The following is a 16418-nucleotide window of genomic DNA, read 5'->3' as shown; positions in this document are numbered from 1 at the left end:
CAAGTAAGGCCCCACTGAGCTGTAGTGCTCTTTTTCAGAAGAGACCCGGCCATCACAAATGATATCCCAACGAAGCGGCTTAACATCGCGTGGAATTGTATAGCAGCCAAAATGATCTCAGTAATGTAAACGCCCGTTTCAGCTGAACAAATGCAACCCCGTGGCATGGGTTTAACTGGGCATCCCGCCTCCTGTTTTAGATATTTTCATGAGCCTCGGCGGAGAGTTGCCACCTTTTTCACAGACCAAACCCGCAAATGTATCTCAATAACACGTTGGTCTATCAAAACTGTGCAGTATTCTGCAATAAAGTTCAACACAATGCCACCATGTCTCCTAACACATGTGCCAATTCTCAGACAGGTGAGTGAGATGGTGAGTAAGTGAACTGTGAGTGGGTAAGTGATCGGTCAGTAGGTGGGTGAGTCGGTGAGTGGGTAAGTGAACGGTGAATGGGTGGGTGAGTCGGTGATTGGGTGGGTGAGTTGGTGAGTGGGTGGGTAAGTGATCGGTGAGTGGGTAAGTGATCGGTCAGTAGGTGGGTGAGTCGGTGAGTGGGTAAGTGAACGGTGAATGGGTGGGTGAGTCGGTGAGTGGGTGGGTGAGTTGGTGAGTGGGTGGGTAAGTGATCGGTGAGTGGGTAAGTGATCGGTCAGTAGGTGGGTGAGTCGGTGAGTGGGTAAGTGAACGGTGAATGGGTGGGTGAGTCGGTGAGTGGGTGGGTGAGTCGGTGAGTGGGTGGGTAAGTTATCGGTGAGTGGGTAAGTGATCGGTGAGTGGATGGGTGAGCCGGTGACTGAGTGAGTGGGTAAGTGAACTGTGAGTGGGTGTGTGAGTGGGTGGATGAGTCGGTGAGTGGGTAAGTGATCGGTGAATGGGTAAGTGATCAGTGAGTGGTTGGGTGAGCCGGTGACTCAGTGAGTGGGTGAGTCGGTGAGTGATCGATGTGTGAGTGCCAGAGGGTTGCCACCTTTTCCACGGACCAAACCAGAACAAACCAATTTCTATCACCCAAACCCACGTAACCAATCCCCAGATTGTCCTACGGCTCAAAGCGGGACACGTGGCAACCTTAGACGTTTTTACATCAGAGGTTTTAGGTTTTTTTAACCTCTAAATCTGGCAAGGACGTCCCCGCTATGAACGCTCGGTGCATTCTCGAGAACGATTTGACGTAATGTGAAATAGATCGGTGCCAGAAAGATGTTGCCCACTACTTGAGCCATTTTGGCACTACAACACGAAAAAACTAAGTGGAAACATGCCACGAACTATTTCGATTTAAAGCTTTCGTGACTGCAGGGATTCATCTTCTTGGTTCTTTCGGTAAAGTCACGTAGAAGGGAAATAATACAATAATAAAAATAAAACATAATTAAATAATTATTATGTTTTATTTTATTATGTTTTATAATTATTATGTTTTATTTTATTATGTTTTATTTTTATTATTTTATTATTTCCCTTCTACGTGACTTTACCGAAAGAACCAAGAAGATGCCACGGACTAGATTTGAAGTTTTAGTGACTGCAAGGACTCATACTCTGTTTTTTTTCGGTAAAGTCACGTAGGCGAATGGGAGGGGGAGAGGTGGAAGAGGGGGGGGGGGCGGAGGAGGGGGCGAGGGGCAGGAGGGAGGGGCGGGGGGGGAGAGTGAATATGAGGGGCGGGGGGATGGGCGGAGGAGGGGGCGGGGGGACGGGGGGGCGGGGCGCGGGGGGTTTCGTGACGTCCACCAATCACGAGGCGTCATCGGACCAGGAAACAAAATATCGGGGCTTCTGAAATCTGTAGCGCGGATAGGCGAGCCGCCCCTCTCCTATTGGCCGGCGCTGTCGCGAGCCGCGCCCGCTCGACCAATGGGCAGCGTTGAGGGGGGCGGGGCGGGGGGGCACGGGTTGTCCTATCCGCGCTAGGATATTTAAAGGGTTTCCGCGTGCGTTTGGGTCCGGATAACAGCGATTAGCGGGCGGGTTTGCGCCGCGGTTGTTGACACTTTCAGATACGTCACTTCCTAAACCACCATCATCTTTACTAATTTATTATTGTTGTTGTTGTTGTTGGCCTCGTCATTTGCTGTTGTTGTCGTGGTCGTCGTCGGGGGGCTTTAAGGGTCAACGTTTGTGACATTCGTCCGGGAGGCGCGGGGAGCCGTCGCCCCCCCCCCCCCTCTTAGGTCAACTCACACCCCCCCCCCCACCCCTCAGGTCAACTCACCCCCCCCCCCCACCCCTCAGGTCAACTCACACCCCCCCCCCACCCCTCTCAGGTCAACTCGACAGGCCAGGGTCACTCCACTGCTGGATGAACGGCTTCCGACCTCGCCCCCCCTCCACCTCAAGCGGCAAGCCACCACCGCCGTCTCTTCACGGCTCGTTCTCGCCACCCACCGTAACCCTCCCATACATCCACACGCAGATACTGCTGCTACTGTTGCTGCTTCTTCTCTTGCTGCTGCTCTTGCTGCTGTTGTTGCTGCTGTTGCTGCTGTTGCTGCTGCTGCTGCTGTTGCTGCTCTTGCTGCTGTTGCTGCTCTTGCTGTTGCTGCTGCTGTTGCTGCTGTTGCTGCTCTTGCTGTTGCTGCTGCTGCTGTTGCTGCTGTTGCTGCTCTTGCTGTTGCTGCTGCTGCTGTTGCTGCTCTTGCTGCTGCTGCTGCTGTTGCTGCTGCTGCTGTTGCTGCTCTTGCTGTTGCTGCTGCTGTTGCTGCTGCTGCTGTTGCTGCTCTTGCTGTTGCTGCTGCTGCTGCTGCTGTTGCTGCTGTTGCTCTTGCTGCTGCTGCTGTTGCTGCTGCGTGAGGGGGGGTGGTGTGAGGGGGGGGTGAGGGGGGGGTGAGGGGTGGGTGTGAGGGGTGGGTGTGAGGGGGGTGGTATGGAGGGGGGTGGTGTGAGGTGGGGGGGTGAGGAGGGTTGTGGTGTGAGAGGCCATCGGCCCCATTGGACAACATCAGTGACGATGTTGACCCCGCCACCAAATCGCCCTAAGAAGCCGTGCGGATAATGGAGGATGTTGTCTCTGCGCGTGTTCTCTAATCCACGTGCTCCTCTCCATGTGTGTCAATGTCATTACAAGTCTGGCACATCTATATCATCATCATAGTCGGTCCACGACTCGATGAAGTCCAGTGTGATGATGTCTCTACCCTGCGTGCGACTCTATGGTTCTCTGTGCAAGCCTGTGAGTCTCTGTGCAAGTCTGTGGGTCTCTGTGCAAGTCTATGGGACTCTGTGTGAGTCTACGGGTCTCTGTGCAAGTCTGTGGGTCTCTGTGTAAGTCTATGGGTCTCTGTGTAAGTCTATGGGTCTCTGTGCAAGTCTATGGGTCTCTGTGCAAGTCTATGGGTCTCTGTGTAAGTCTATGGGTCTCTGTGCAAGTCTATGGGTCTCTGTGCAAGTCTATGGGTATCTGTGCAAGTCTATGGGTCTCTGTGCAAGTCTATGGGTCTCTCTGCAAGTCTATGGGTCTCGATGCGAGTCTTTGGGTCTCTGTGCAAGTCTATGTTTCTCTATGCAAGTTTATGGGTCTCTCTGCAAGTCTATGGGTCTCTGTGCAAGTCTATGGGTCTCTCTGCAAGTCTATGGGTCTCTGTGCAAGTCTATGGTTCTCTATGCAAGTTTATGGGTCTCTCTGCAAGTCTATGGGTCTCTGTGCAAGTCTATGGGTATCTGTGCAAGTCTATGGTTCTCTATGCAAGTTTATGGGTCTCTCTGCAAGTCTATGGGTCTCTGTGCAAGTCTATGGTTCTCTATGCAAGTCTATGGTGACCAGGCCAGCAACTCAGCGAAAGGTTTCCTGCGCCGGAAAATGAACCCAGGCCCCCCCCCCCCCTTGCTGTGAGCCGCGAGTGTCACCGCCACGCTGCCGCCACCATCCTGCCGCTTTAATCGTTTTTATCGTCGTCATCATCGTCATCGTTGTCGTCGTCGTCATCATTGTCATCATCGTCATTGTTGTCGTCGTCATCATCATCGTCATCATCGTCGTCGTCATCGTCGTCATCGTTGTCATCGTCGTCATTGTTGTCGTCGTCATCATCATCGTCATCATCGTCATCGTCGTCATCGTTGTCATCGTCGTCATTGTTGTCGTCGTCGTCGTCATCGTCGTCATCGTCATCATCGTCGTCGTGCTTTCACAGATTCACGCCGTTGCCGCGAAGATGATCCCGGGCGGACTTCGCGACCGCCGCCATCTCGTCCTCCGCTCGGCCTGATTCGGGCCACCGAGCCTCCTCCCGGGCCCCTTGCCGTCCTTCCGGTGCCCGAACTCGCCCGGCGGCACCTCGCACGCCTGTCGATTTCCCCCGGCGAGTCGTTTCGAGAGGACGATCGCGCGCTTCGCACGAGCGCGGCGGCCGCGGCGGCAACGCCAACGGTCGATGTCTGACTGACACGAGACGCCCTGGACCGCTTGGGTGCACGCTTGACGGTTTCGGCGGCGGCGGTGGTCCGTCCCCAGTCATCATGGCGAGCTACGATGAAGACATCGCGAGGAATCCGTTCTTCCTCGCGCTGCAGCGCAAGAGGCCGGAGCTGTTCCGCAAGGCGGCCGAGCTGCACGCCGTGGTGGGTGGACGCGGCGCTAGCGGCACACCACCCCCCCCCCCCGCCACCAGCACGGCTTGTGGCCACGCACACACCCTCGCTGGCTCTCTCCGTGTGAACAACGACTCTGGGCGTCTGTGAAAAAAAGCTTGATAACTCATCGGATTCCTCCACTGATTTTCTACACCGAGCGCCACCGCTGTTACGCTTCCACTCGAGTCAGCGGCACACTCCCCCCCTCCTCCTCCCCCCCCCTCCCCTACTGGCTGTGAGAACACCGGCACATGCCGATCGCTTGTATTTATCTGCGGGCGTTCCGTTTTTTCGCTCCACGTTTAGAATCAACATCGCGCCTTTTAGAGTATACGCCTGCTAAAAATGTCCACGTGATGATGATGAGAGTCCACTTTCGTTGAGCCATCGTTTTTGATGGCCAGGTCGCTTCTGAGAAAAAAATAAGCCACGTCGCATCTCAGTGGGGCCTTGCCTGGTAAAATACAAAATATAAAAAGGGTCACAACGGTAAACGCTAATAGGGTTTTTCCCCTTTTTTCTGGCAACAAACTGACACCTTTTGCAAGGAATCATGCTTACATTAACCACAATACTCGCAGTCAATTGCAAACAAAAAACAATACTCTGATAATTTATGCATTGTCTTTGAAACTGATTGGTCCACACCAGAGACAGATTTCTTTGGAGCCTAGTCTCATATGGTGTTCGGCCTTTTGGCGTCATCTGGTCGAACACCATATGAGACTAGGCTCCAAAGAAAGCTGTCTCTGGTGTGGGACCAATCACTTTCAAAGACAATGCATAAGTTATCAGAGTAATGTTTTTTATTTGCATTTGACTGCAAGTATTGTGGTTAATGTAAGCATGATTTCTTGCAAAAGGTGTCAGTTTTGTTGCCAGAAAAAAGGGGAAAAACCCTATTAGTATATTTTGGTACTGGCAAAGGAGGTCCCATGATGTAACGGTAAACGCCTTGCCCTTTGTGTCCGCAGGTGTTGGTGCCTTGCCAGGGCAGTGTTCGCCCCGGGGCTCTGTCCTCCTGCCCGTTCGAGTCGTACGTTCTGCTCCCGTCCGCCGACGAACAGACTCGCTACGTCTCCATGGGCGGCCAGGTGGGGGTCTAGGCTCACACCCTGCGTCTCTCGATGACGGAAATAATGACGACGATGATGACGACGATGACGATGATGATGTCTCTTAGGAGCAGAGGGCCCCGCAGTGTCTGAGTGTACGTGTGTGGGTACGTGTGTGTGTACGTGTGTGTACGTCTGAGTGTACGTGTGTCTGAGTGTACGTGTGTGGGTACGTGTGTGGGTACGTGTGTGTGTACGTGTGTGTGTACGTGTGTGTAGGTGTGTGTGTACGTGTGTGTGTACGTGTGTGTGTACGTGTGTGTAGGTGTGTGTGTACGTGTGTACGTGTGTACGTGTTTACGTGTTTACGTGTGTGTGGAGCAGTAGGCGGCACAGGTGGTGCATCTGCCTGTCATCTCAGTCGGTCAACCCAGTGGCACCTGGGTCTGTCCCATGATTTCCTGTCATCGAGCCTTCGACGCTTTACATGGCCTTAAAGTGCACCTGGCCTGGCACAGGCGCCATGGTGACGTCACCGCCACTTTGTGTCGAATGGCGCGTGTTGTTGTGTGGATAGAGGCAGTGTGGCGGTTAGCGCGCTGCGCTATGAACCTGGTAACCCGAGTTCGATTTCTGCTCATGGCAATCAGCACCGGTGGCTGTTATCTGAACCGTTCGTGGGCCCTCCCCAAGGTCGACTCGGCCTCAAATGGAAGCCCGGTGCGATCGTGTAAGCAACAACATCGCCACTGGGGAGGCGAATACGGCCGGGCAAGGTGCTTACCACCCCAGCCCCCTCGTGTGCCCTGCCGGCCTTAGTCAGTGGTCGCTAGAGGTCACAAACGGGTTTTGATTCCTAACCTGTACCCGTACCCGGCCGCACCAGGGTCGCAAACGGGTACGGGTAGCCGGGTATCGGGTAGGGTACGGGTATCGGGTACCCGATTGCGACCTCTGGGATGAAGCCATGTTGCAGGCGCGGGTGGGTTGATTCTAGGAACTTGAATTGTGAGAAGAGACAAGACGTTGGGAAATGAGTGACAAACAGTTACTCACCAGTGACTCACGGCCTACCCGTACCCATACCCAGCCGCACCAGGGTCGCAAACGGGTACCTGTACCCGTTTGCGACCGGGTACGGGTAGCCGGGTATCGGGTAGGGTACGGGTATCGGGTACCCGATTGCGACCTCTGGTGCTCGCTAACAGCACTTGCCCCAACAGTCTATTTAGGCCAGTGTACTTCAATGCCTGGTGGCCTTCAGTGCGGCCTCTGATGTGCGGCCCCTCCTCCTGGCAACACACAAAGAGTGAAAACACCCCCCCCCCCCCATAATCATCGTGCTGCTGTCAAACCCCCGTTGGTTTGAAATGTGTGTCTGAAAATAAGTGAAGAGCACTGATTTCATACTTTTTGTTTTTTTCGGGAAAGTCACGTAGGTAAAAAATATAATAAATAAAAATGAAAACAACTAAAAAAAATGCATGGATCTTTGCAGTCACGAAAACTTCAAATCTAGAAGCACTGATTTCGCCAACACACGGGGGCAATGGGGCTGGGGGAATCTTGAATCTTGCGCTGCGTCCGTGCGTGCCCGTGCCTCTCCCTGCGTCTCTCTCGCCGTGCGTCACCCGCAGGCGGTGTCGCTGCGTGGGGGGGAGCTGTGTCTCACCGGGGGAGAGGGGCCCTCCGTGTCGGCCCGCGTGCTCTTCGAGGAGACCTTCTACACGGACCGCGAGGAGAGCCTCAGCCTCATCTGCATCTCCCGCCCGCTCGACGCGCTGCCGCCGCCCGCCCACCCAGGCACGGCCACCGCTCTCGCTCGCTCACGGATCGCACGATTGCGGGCCCCGCCACGCCACGCTCCTCGCCGATCTCGGCACGGGAGCGTGAACCGTCGTCGCGTGAACCGTCGTCGCGTGAGCTCCGCTCGTCCTCGCAGCAGCAGCAGCAGCAGCAGCAGCGGCGGCGGCGGCTTTTTTGGCAGGCCGTCGGACAAAGACGGTGGTCCCCGCGTCGTCGCGCGGCGCTTTCGGATGCGCTTCTGCGGCCGTCTGGAACGCCTCTTCCTTCAGATATTAGGAAGCCACTGGAGCGATGCACTTTGAAATCATCATCATCTAGATTGAAAAACGAATTTCTTTCGAACTGCTTTTTGTGTTTAGCCTCGTTGTCCTTCCCCCGCACCTACGATCGCCACGGTTGGCTGCGTTTCATCGCGGTTCATTTGTGGCTTTGTGCGTGACGAGTGCGACCTCGTGACGAGTTCGCCCGGCAGCCGCAAGCCAACGCAGCGCGCCGAGCACCGGACGGACGAGAGTCCTGAGGCTCGACGAACCCGTGCGCGTCTCTCCCGCAATGTCCCCACAGACGCAGAAGACTCCGGTGTCTCCATGGCGACCGTTTCCCTCTCCACGTCCTGCCCGGGGGGAGCCTCCTCCGGCGCCGCGCTCCAGGCCCCCGCCTCGCTGGGCCCAGGCTCCATGGACGAGTGCCGCGAGGTTCTGGCGTGGACCGAGACTCCGGGCGGCGGCGGTGGTGGTGGTGGTGCAGGAGGAGGTGGATCGGCGACGGCGGCGACGACGGCGGCGCGGAGAGACGTGGACCGCCGCATCGCGGTGTTCACCGCGTCGTTCCGCCAGCTGGAGGGGAGGAGCCTGCGGCACCACATCGTGAGCTGGCGGGGAGGGAGGGAGGGGGGTGGTGGGAGGGAGGGGGGTGGTGGGAGGGAGGGGGGGTGGTGGGAGGGAGGGGGGTGGGGGGATGAGGGAGGGGATGAGGAGGGAGGGGCGCGGAGGGGTGGGAGGAGGGAGGGGTGGGAGGAGGGAGGGGGGCGAGGAGGGAGGGGGGCGAGGAGGGAGGGGGTGGGAGGAGGGAGGGAGGGGGGGGTGGGAGGAGGGAGGGAGGGGGAGCGAGGAGGGAGGGGGTGGGGGGGGGAATATTTTTAATTGACAATAACGGAGTAGATTTGGTTATTGGCGCTGTCGTTTTTCTAGCGCCTCATGCCATCGCAACGGAAGGTTCTGCCCGTGCCTCGCAGACGCTGTCTGCAAGAGTTTTGCTGTAGGGGTGGCGATGTTGCAGCCGTGTGTAACGTCATTCTCACCCCCAATTAGCGCGTTTGGCTACGGACGGTGCGAATGAAGTTCAACATACACGCATTCGAGTAATTCGCAAGGCATTTCCTGCATGTTGCTCTGTCGTCTAGCCGCGGGTCACCCCCAGTGGCAGCTGCCCCTATGCAGTAGTTTCACAGCAGGGGGCGATGTTGCTACGTGTGCATTGTACACACACGTACACATTATTGGCGCGTGCGCATGTGTGCGTACGTGTGGTGCGGCGGTTAGCGCCGCTGCGCTACAGACCCAGTGACCGGCGTTCGATTCCCGCTCGTGGCAACCACCAGTGACGATTATCTGGACCTCCCCTCGGTTGAATCATCCTGAATGAATACCTGGTGCGGTCTTTTAACATCGCCACTGGGGAGACAAAGGCAGCCGGGCGTGGCGCTGGCCTGGCCACCCACCCCTTCGTGCATTGCAACGGCCTTCACAGTTGCTACTACTGTGCCGGGCATAATATGACTTTGAGACCCCCCCCACCTCCTACGCATTCCACAAGTAGTGACTAATCCCATATCTGCATGTTCCATAAACATGCTAAATTCCTCTGTTGATATGCAAATTCCTTAGTCAAGGCGCCCTTCCTCCCCTAACCAAGCTTAAATATACGCTGCCAAGCTTGGTGGTGTTCATTCAGACGCTGTCTTTCCGACAGCCCTGTTCTTCACCTGAGGACGGCTGCTTGCGTTGTGGCCGAAACGTCGTGAGAATTGTATTTTATTATGTTTTATTTTTATTAGTTTATTATTTCTCTTCTACGTGACTTTACCGAAAGAACCAAGACGATTGCCGCTACTCGTTAATAGCACTTGCCCCAACAGTCTGTTAAGGCAATACGGGGCATCTTTGCCTTTGTTTTTTTGTGCGTGTGCAGGATGCAGTCGGCGCTCTGTACAGCAAGTGTCTGCAGGTCGTGCTGAAGGATCCACAGCTGGTGAGCAACTTCCCGCAACGGCGCAGGCTTTGGCCCCGTCAAGCAGACGTCACAAACGGGTTTTGATTCCTTACCCGTACCCATACCCGGCCGCACCAGGGTCGCAAACGGGTACCCGTACCCTACCCGTACCCTACCCGATACCCGGCTGGGTACGGGATAGCCGGGTACGAGTAGGGTACGGGTATCGGGTACCCGATTGCGACCTCTGCCGTCAAGGCACGACGACGATGACGATGACGACGATGATAGTGGATAGATCGTGGCCGCCGGCGATGACTGACGGCCTCCCGTCGTTGTGCTTTGCAGAAATCGCTGGCGAGGCAGGAGGCCTCCCTCAAGCTCCTCAAGCAGGCGGTGGAGGTGAGTGCCCACCTACTCGCCCGCCTACTCGCCCGCCTCCTCGCCCGCCTACTCGCCCGCCTACTCGCCCACCTACTCGCCCGCCTACTCGCTCACCTACTTACCCGCCTACTCGCTCACCTACTCGCCCGCCTACTCGCTCACCTACTCACCCGCCTACTCGCCCACCTACTCGCCCGCCTACTCGCCCGCCTACTCGCCCACCTACTCGCCCGCCTACTCGCCCACCTACTCGCCCGCCTACTCGCCCACCTACTCGCCCGTCTACTCGCCCACCTACTCGCCCGCCTACTCGCCCGCCTACTCGCCCGCCTACTCGCCCGCCTACTCGCCCACCTACTCGCCCGCCTACTCGCCCACCTACTCGCCCACCTCCTCGCCCACCTCCTCGCCCACCTACTCGCCCACCTACTCGCCCGCCTACTCGCCCACCTACTCGCCCGCCTACTCGCCCACCTACTCGCCCGCCTGCTCACCCGCCTACTCGCCCACCTACTCGCCCGCCTGCTCACCCGCCTACTCGCCCACCTACTCGCCCGCCTGCTCACCCGCCTACTCGCCCACCTACTCACCCGCCTACTCGCCCACCTACTCGCTCGCCTCCTCGCCCACCTACTCGCCCGCCTGCTCACCCGCCTACTCGCCCACCTACTCACCCGCCTACTCGCCCACCTACTCGCTCGCCTCCTCGCCCACCTACTCGCCCACCTACTCGCCCACCTACTCGCCCACCTACTCACCCGCCTACTCGCCCACCTACTCGCCCACCTACTCGCCCGCCTGCTCACCCGCCTACTCGCCCACCTACTCACCCGCCTACTCGCCCACCTACTCGCCCACCTACTCACCCGCCTACTCGCCCACCTACTCACCCGCCTCCTCGCCCACCTACTCGCCCACCTACTCGCCCACCTACTCGCCCGCCTGCTCACCCGCCTACTCGCCCACCTACTCACCCGCCTACTCGCCCACCTACTCACCCGCCTCCTCGCCCACCTACTCGCCCACCTACTCGCCCACCTACTCACCCGCCTACTCGCCCCCTACTCACCCACCTACTCACCCGCCTACTCGCCCGCCTACTCGCCCGCCTACTCGCCCGCCTACTCGCCCGCTCAGCCGTTCACCCACCTCACCCCAGCTCTCCCGCCCACCCAGCTCGCCAGGCTCGCCAACCTCAAATGCTCAGCAGCTCACCGGCTGACCCGCATTACTCACCACAGCTGCCCGCCCACTCGCCTGCCTCATCAGCTGACCCATTCGCCCAGCTCACCAGCTCACCCGCTCACTCACCGCAACCGCTCGCCCACTCGCCCGCTTTACCAGCTCACCCGCTCCCATAGCTCGCAACTCGCCCACTCGCCTGCCTAAGGGCTCGCCTAACCAGCTCGGCCACTCGCCCGCCTCGCCCTGGTGGGCTGAGGGCACGCGGTTAGTGTGGGATGTGTGCGGGTTGAGTTGCGGGGTGTGCGTGTGGTGAGGGCGCGTGGTGTATGTGGATGAGTGGAATGTGTGTGAGGGTGTGGTGGGTGTTACGAGTGTGGTGTGCGTGCTGAGTGGGATGTGTCTGTGTGTTGGGTGAAGGCGCCGTAGTGCAGCGGTTAGCGCACTGCGCTATGAACTCGGCGACCCGAGTTTGATTCCCGCTCACGGCCAACGCCAGTGACGATCATTTCAACCGGTCCTGGGCCTCCCCTAGGTCGACTCGGCCTCAAATGACCACCCAGCGGCCGAGCGGGGTGCTGGCCACCCATCCCCTCGCGTGTCGTTCCTGCCTTTATAGGTGCCGCTCGCTAACAGCACTTGCCCCAACAGTCTGCTCGGGTTGTACGGGGTGGTGAGCGTGGTGATCGCGTGTGCCACACAGATGTACGTTCTGAACGGAACCCACGACGCCATCTTCAAGGCCATCGGTACCATGGAGGCCAGCCAGGTGTGACTCGCCTACCTACCTACTACCTACTCGCCTACCTACCTGTTAACGTACCTAATTGTCTACGTACCTACCTACTCGCATTCCTACTTGCATACCTATTCGTGTAGCTACTCGCCTATCTACCCACTCGCCACCTACTAACCCACCTACTCGCATGTTTATCTACCTGCCTGCCTACCGCTCGCTCGCGGGCGCACACATACACACACACACAAACGCTCGCATACTTAGAAGACAACTGCAACCTCCATCATGCATGCGATCATACAATTGTGTGTGCACGCGTGGGGAGCGGTGGTGTAGTGGTTAGCACGCTGCGCTACGAACCTGACGCCCCGGGTTCGATTCCCGCTCACGGCCAACACCAGTAGTGACGATTATCTGAACCGGTCCTGGGCCTCTCCTAGGTCGACTCTGCTTTAAATGAGTACCTGGTGCGGTGTGTAAACATCACCACTAGGGAGACAAAGGCGGCCGGGCGTGGTGTTGGCCACCCCCTCGTGTGCTGTGCCGGCCTTCATAGGTGCTCGCTAACAGCGCTTGCCCCAACAGTCTGTTAAGGGTATATGGGGGATCTTTTTCCTTGCGCGTGCGTGTGCGTGTGTGTGCATGTGTGCGTGCGTGTGCCTGCGTGCCTGTGTGTGTGTGTGTTTTGGGAGAGCGGTGGCACAGCAGTTAGTACACTGCGATACAAACCTGCGACCCGAGTTTGATTCCCATTCACGGCTAACGCCAGTGGTGACTATCTGAACCAGCCCTGGGCCTCTCCTAGGTCGACTCGACCTCAAATGAATACCCGTTGCGGTGCGTAGTAAACATCGCCACTGGGGAGACAAAGGCGGTCGGGCGTTGTCCTGGCCACCCAACCCCCTCGTGTGCCGTGCCGGCTTTCATAGGTGCTGCTCGCTAACAGCACTTGCCCCAACAGTCTGCTAAGGCTACACGGGGTGGGGGGGGATCTTTGTCTTTGTGCTCGTGTGCAGGACGCAGCCTTCAACAAACGCACAAGGTCCCTGCAGGACCTGCAGCTCAAGGACCTCGACATCACCTCTGACCTCAGGTTTATATAATAAGTAATATTTAAAAACACTTTTTTAGTAACACGCTTTAATAAAATGTACCTTACTAGTAATGGCAGAACTCCACGACTTCAGGAAGTGGCCGCGAAGCTTGCCATAACAATTCCAGCCAACGTCAGTTGAGCGTGGACAATTAGACCCAAGCCGAAACGAAACATGTAAAAAATAATGTTTTTAATAAATGTTTTATTTTATTTTTTATGATAGAATATAGTATTGTCATCAGTATGACATCAGTATACCAAGTTTGCAGTCGATACCACATTGGGAAGTGGGTTAAAATCGAGTTACAAGATTTGAGCATACAACAGACAGAGAGTGAGTTAAATAAAAGCGCGTAATAAAAATCAATGTAATACAACAAGCCTTCAGGCCTGGCCATTAAGGGAGCCTTAAACGCAGTGGTTCTTAACCTGGGGTGCACGCACCCCCTGGGTGTGCAATACATGGCGAGTTTCTTCGCGAAGGTAAATCATCTAAAGCACAAAGTAGCCACAGGCACATAAATAGGGGGGGGGGGGTCAGACATTTGTGACGATGTGTGACGAGAGGGGGGGGGGGGTTGAGATATGTGACGTCACATCAAAATGCGCAACTTTAAATAAATATAGACAACACGTTCTACTTAATTAAATAGACTTTGTAATAAATGTTTTCTCCTACAACATCAGAGTGCAGCGCCACATTAAATAAAACATGCTTCAAAGCGATTTTAAGCATTTTTTTACATTTATTTTCGGGGGGGGGGGGGGGGGGCAGAGCTTTGTGACGTCATATTTGAGGGGGGGTCTGACTTTTTGTGACGCCGTGTGACGAGGGGGGGGAGGAGGTATAAAATCGTCCAAAATCGCGTGACGTCATTATGGACGGCCTTTAAGTAACGACTTACATTGTTTCATCAAACCCTGCGCATTTATTCACATTTGCACACTTTTTCGTTGACGAATGAGAACCAACAAGGGGGGTGCAAGGCTGCAGTAAAGGTTAAGAGCCGCCACTTTAACGAGTTCCCGGCGCGGTGCATCACCGTCGGCAGCGGGGAGACAAAGGCGGCCGAGCGTGGGGTTACGGACACACTGCCTCCTCCTTCTCGTCGCGCTGCTCGCTAACGGGGCACTTGCCCCAAACGGCCCCCCGTTAAAAGGCTACCTGGGGGACCTTTGTCTGCTCTTGTGGCTGCTGCTGCTGCAGCATCAACATCCCGCGCGCCAAGCGAGTGCTGGGCCAGCTGAACCGGTGCCGTACGTCGCAAGAGAAGCTGCTGTGTCTACGCAGCGCCGTGCACACGGTGCTGCTCTCGCCCAGCCACAGAGGTGCTGCGTGCGTGTGTGTGTGTCTGGGAGTGAGTGAGTGGGTGTGTGTGTGTCTGGGTGAGTGAGTGTGTGTGTGTGTGTGCGTGTGTGTTGTGTGTGTGTGTCTGGGTGAGTGAGTGCGTGTGTGCACACGTCTGGGAGAGTGAGTGAGTTTGTGTGTGCTGTGTTTTCTGGGTGAGTGAGTGTGCGTGCACGTCTGGGTAGAGTGAGTGTGTGGGCTGTGTGTGTGTGTCTGGGTGAGTGAGCGAGTGAGTGCGCGTGTACGTCTGGGTGAGTGCGTGTGTGGTGCTATGTGTGCTGTGTGTGTGTCTGGGTCAGAGTGAGTGAGTGTGTGCGCTGCTGTGTGTGTGTGTCTGGGTCAGAGTGAGTGAGTGTGTGCGCTGCTGTGTGTGTATGTCTGGGCGAGAGCGAGTGTGTGTGTGTGTGTAACCCTACCTATCAAGCGACGAGACACGCGTGTGTGCCGCCATCTGACCCGTGTTCCCGCGCACAGTCAACGTCCAGGCGATGACGACGGACGACCTGCTGCCAATTCTCATCTTCCTCGTCGTCAAAACCGAAATCCCAAACTGGTGAGAGAACCCCTTCCTTATTGCTGCCAGTAGGTCTCATCGTGTGTCTGTGTGTCAATGGGATTGTGTGTGTGTGTGTGCGTGCGTGTGGCCTTAACGTGCACATAGCCAGGCACAAGCGCCGTGGTGATGTCACTGCCACTTAATGGCGAATGGCGGTTGTTGTGTTGGGGGAGCGGTAGTGTCGAAGGTTAGCGCGCGCGCTGCGCTACGAACCCGGCGACTCGAGTTCCATTCCCACTCTGCGATCAACAACAGCGGCGAATATTTGAACCAGTCCTGGGCCTCCCCTAGGTCGACTCGGCCCCAATTGAGTACTGCCTGGATTGGTGTGTAAACATCGCCACTGGGGAGACAAAGGCGGCCGGGCGTGGTGCTGGCCACCCACCCCCTCGTGTGCCGTGCCGGCCTTCATAGGTGCTGCTCGCTAACAGCACTTGCCCCTACAGTCTGTCCTGGCTATAACGGGGTGGGGGATCTTTGTCTTTATTGTGTGTGTGTGCTGTGTGTGTGTGCGTGTGTGCGTGCGCGTGTGCTTGTGCGCGTGTTTGTGCGTGCGTGTGTGCGTGCGCGTGTGCGTGCGCGCGTTTGCAAGGCGCGCGAACCTGAGCTACGTGAAGAACCTGCGCTTCAGCGGGGGTCTGGAGGACGAGCTGGGCTACTGCCTCACCTCGTTTGAGGCCGCGGTGGAGCACATCCACGCGGGCATCCTGACTCCCGGGGTGAGCTCCACCTCCTCAGCATCGCCACGGCCGTGTGTGTGTCGCCGTCGTCGTCGCCCTGACCATCGTTGTCCCAGTGCATCGTCATCTCGGTCGGCTCGCCGTCGTCATCGTCACCCTCGCGCTCATTCTCATCCCGTGTGCACAGGCGGGCGGCACGGGGTTGCCAGGCAACGGGTCTCCGTGGAGCTCGCCCGGCGGCGCCATCTCCCGCGCCCCGTCCGCCTGCGCCATCGACCTCCTCTTCGAGGTGACCGTCGCCCCCGCTGGCTCCCCCATCCCATCCCGCATCGCCATCGTCGCCCCCCCCCCGCCCCCGCCTGCTCCCCACCCTCTCTCACCTTGATCTGCTCTCCGTCCGTGCGGGCCGGCAGCTTGGCATGCCGGCACAGGAGGATCACCCCCCCACCCCCCCCCCCCAATCCCCCCCCCACCCCCCCCCCATTGGTTGTTTTCCCCGCCGCGGAAGACCGAGCCGTGCTGCCGGCGTCGCACGCGGTGGACGCAGCGTTACCGTCCACCCCTGGCCCTGCTTGGCTCCCCTTTCCGAGCCAGTTTTGGATGTCATCTTTGTTTGGTTCTGGCTTGGCTCGGATGTGCCAGTGGAAAAACACTCGTACCCTGCTGGCGCCACTCTGGCTCGGCTTGGATGTGGCAGTGGATAATGACCCGAATGTTTATTGAACTTTTTAGCGCACCGCACGTAGCCATCCGTGCTCACCACGCTGGCCCCACTCTAGCTCGGCT

At 57.3% G+C, this 16418-nt stretch overlaps 1 protein-coding gene across 3 annotated transcripts in view; it reads left to right on the top strand.

Moving 5' to 3' along the window:
* The first annotated feature begins 2269 nt into the window (after positions 1-2269).
* The window catches only part of ANKRD27 (ankyrin repeat domain 27), a 32824-nt gene continuing 18675 nt past the window's right edge, over positions 2270-16418 (top strand). For all 3 annotated transcript variants that reach the window (XR_013640524.1, XM_078882006.1, XM_078882005.1), the window contains exons 1-13: positions 2270-2392; positions 4137-4563; positions 5550-5669; positions 7268-7433; positions 8001-8302; positions 9627-9686; positions 9996-10049; positions 11917-11982; positions 12969-13045; positions 14256-14377; positions 14871-14949; positions 15545-15671; positions 15820-15921. Coding sequence is in view for 2 of the 3 variants with exons in the window: in XM_078882006.1 (XP_078738132.1) it covers positions 4462-4563; positions 5550-5669; positions 7268-7433; positions 8001-8302; positions 9627-9686; positions 9996-10049; positions 11917-11982; positions 12969-13045; positions 14256-14377; positions 14871-14949; positions 15545-15671; positions 15820-15921 (1377 nt within the window). In the remaining variant the exon portion in view is untranslated. The remainder of the gene's footprint in view (positions 2393-4136; positions 4564-5549; positions 5670-7267; positions 7434-8000; positions 8303-9626; positions 9687-9995; positions 10050-11916; positions 11983-12968; positions 13046-14255; positions 14378-14870; positions 14950-15544; positions 15672-15819; positions 15922-16418) is intronic.

Source organism: Lampetra fluviatilis, chromosome 63, assembly GCF_964198595.1.
Source record: "Lampetra fluviatilis chromosome 63, kcLamFluv1.1, whole genome shotgun sequence".
Taxonomy (NCBI): Eukaryota; Metazoa; Chordata; class Hyperoartia; order Petromyzontiformes; family Petromyzontidae; genus Lampetra; species Lampetra fluviatilis.
This window is presented reverse-complemented; position numbering and strand designations above follow the sequence as displayed.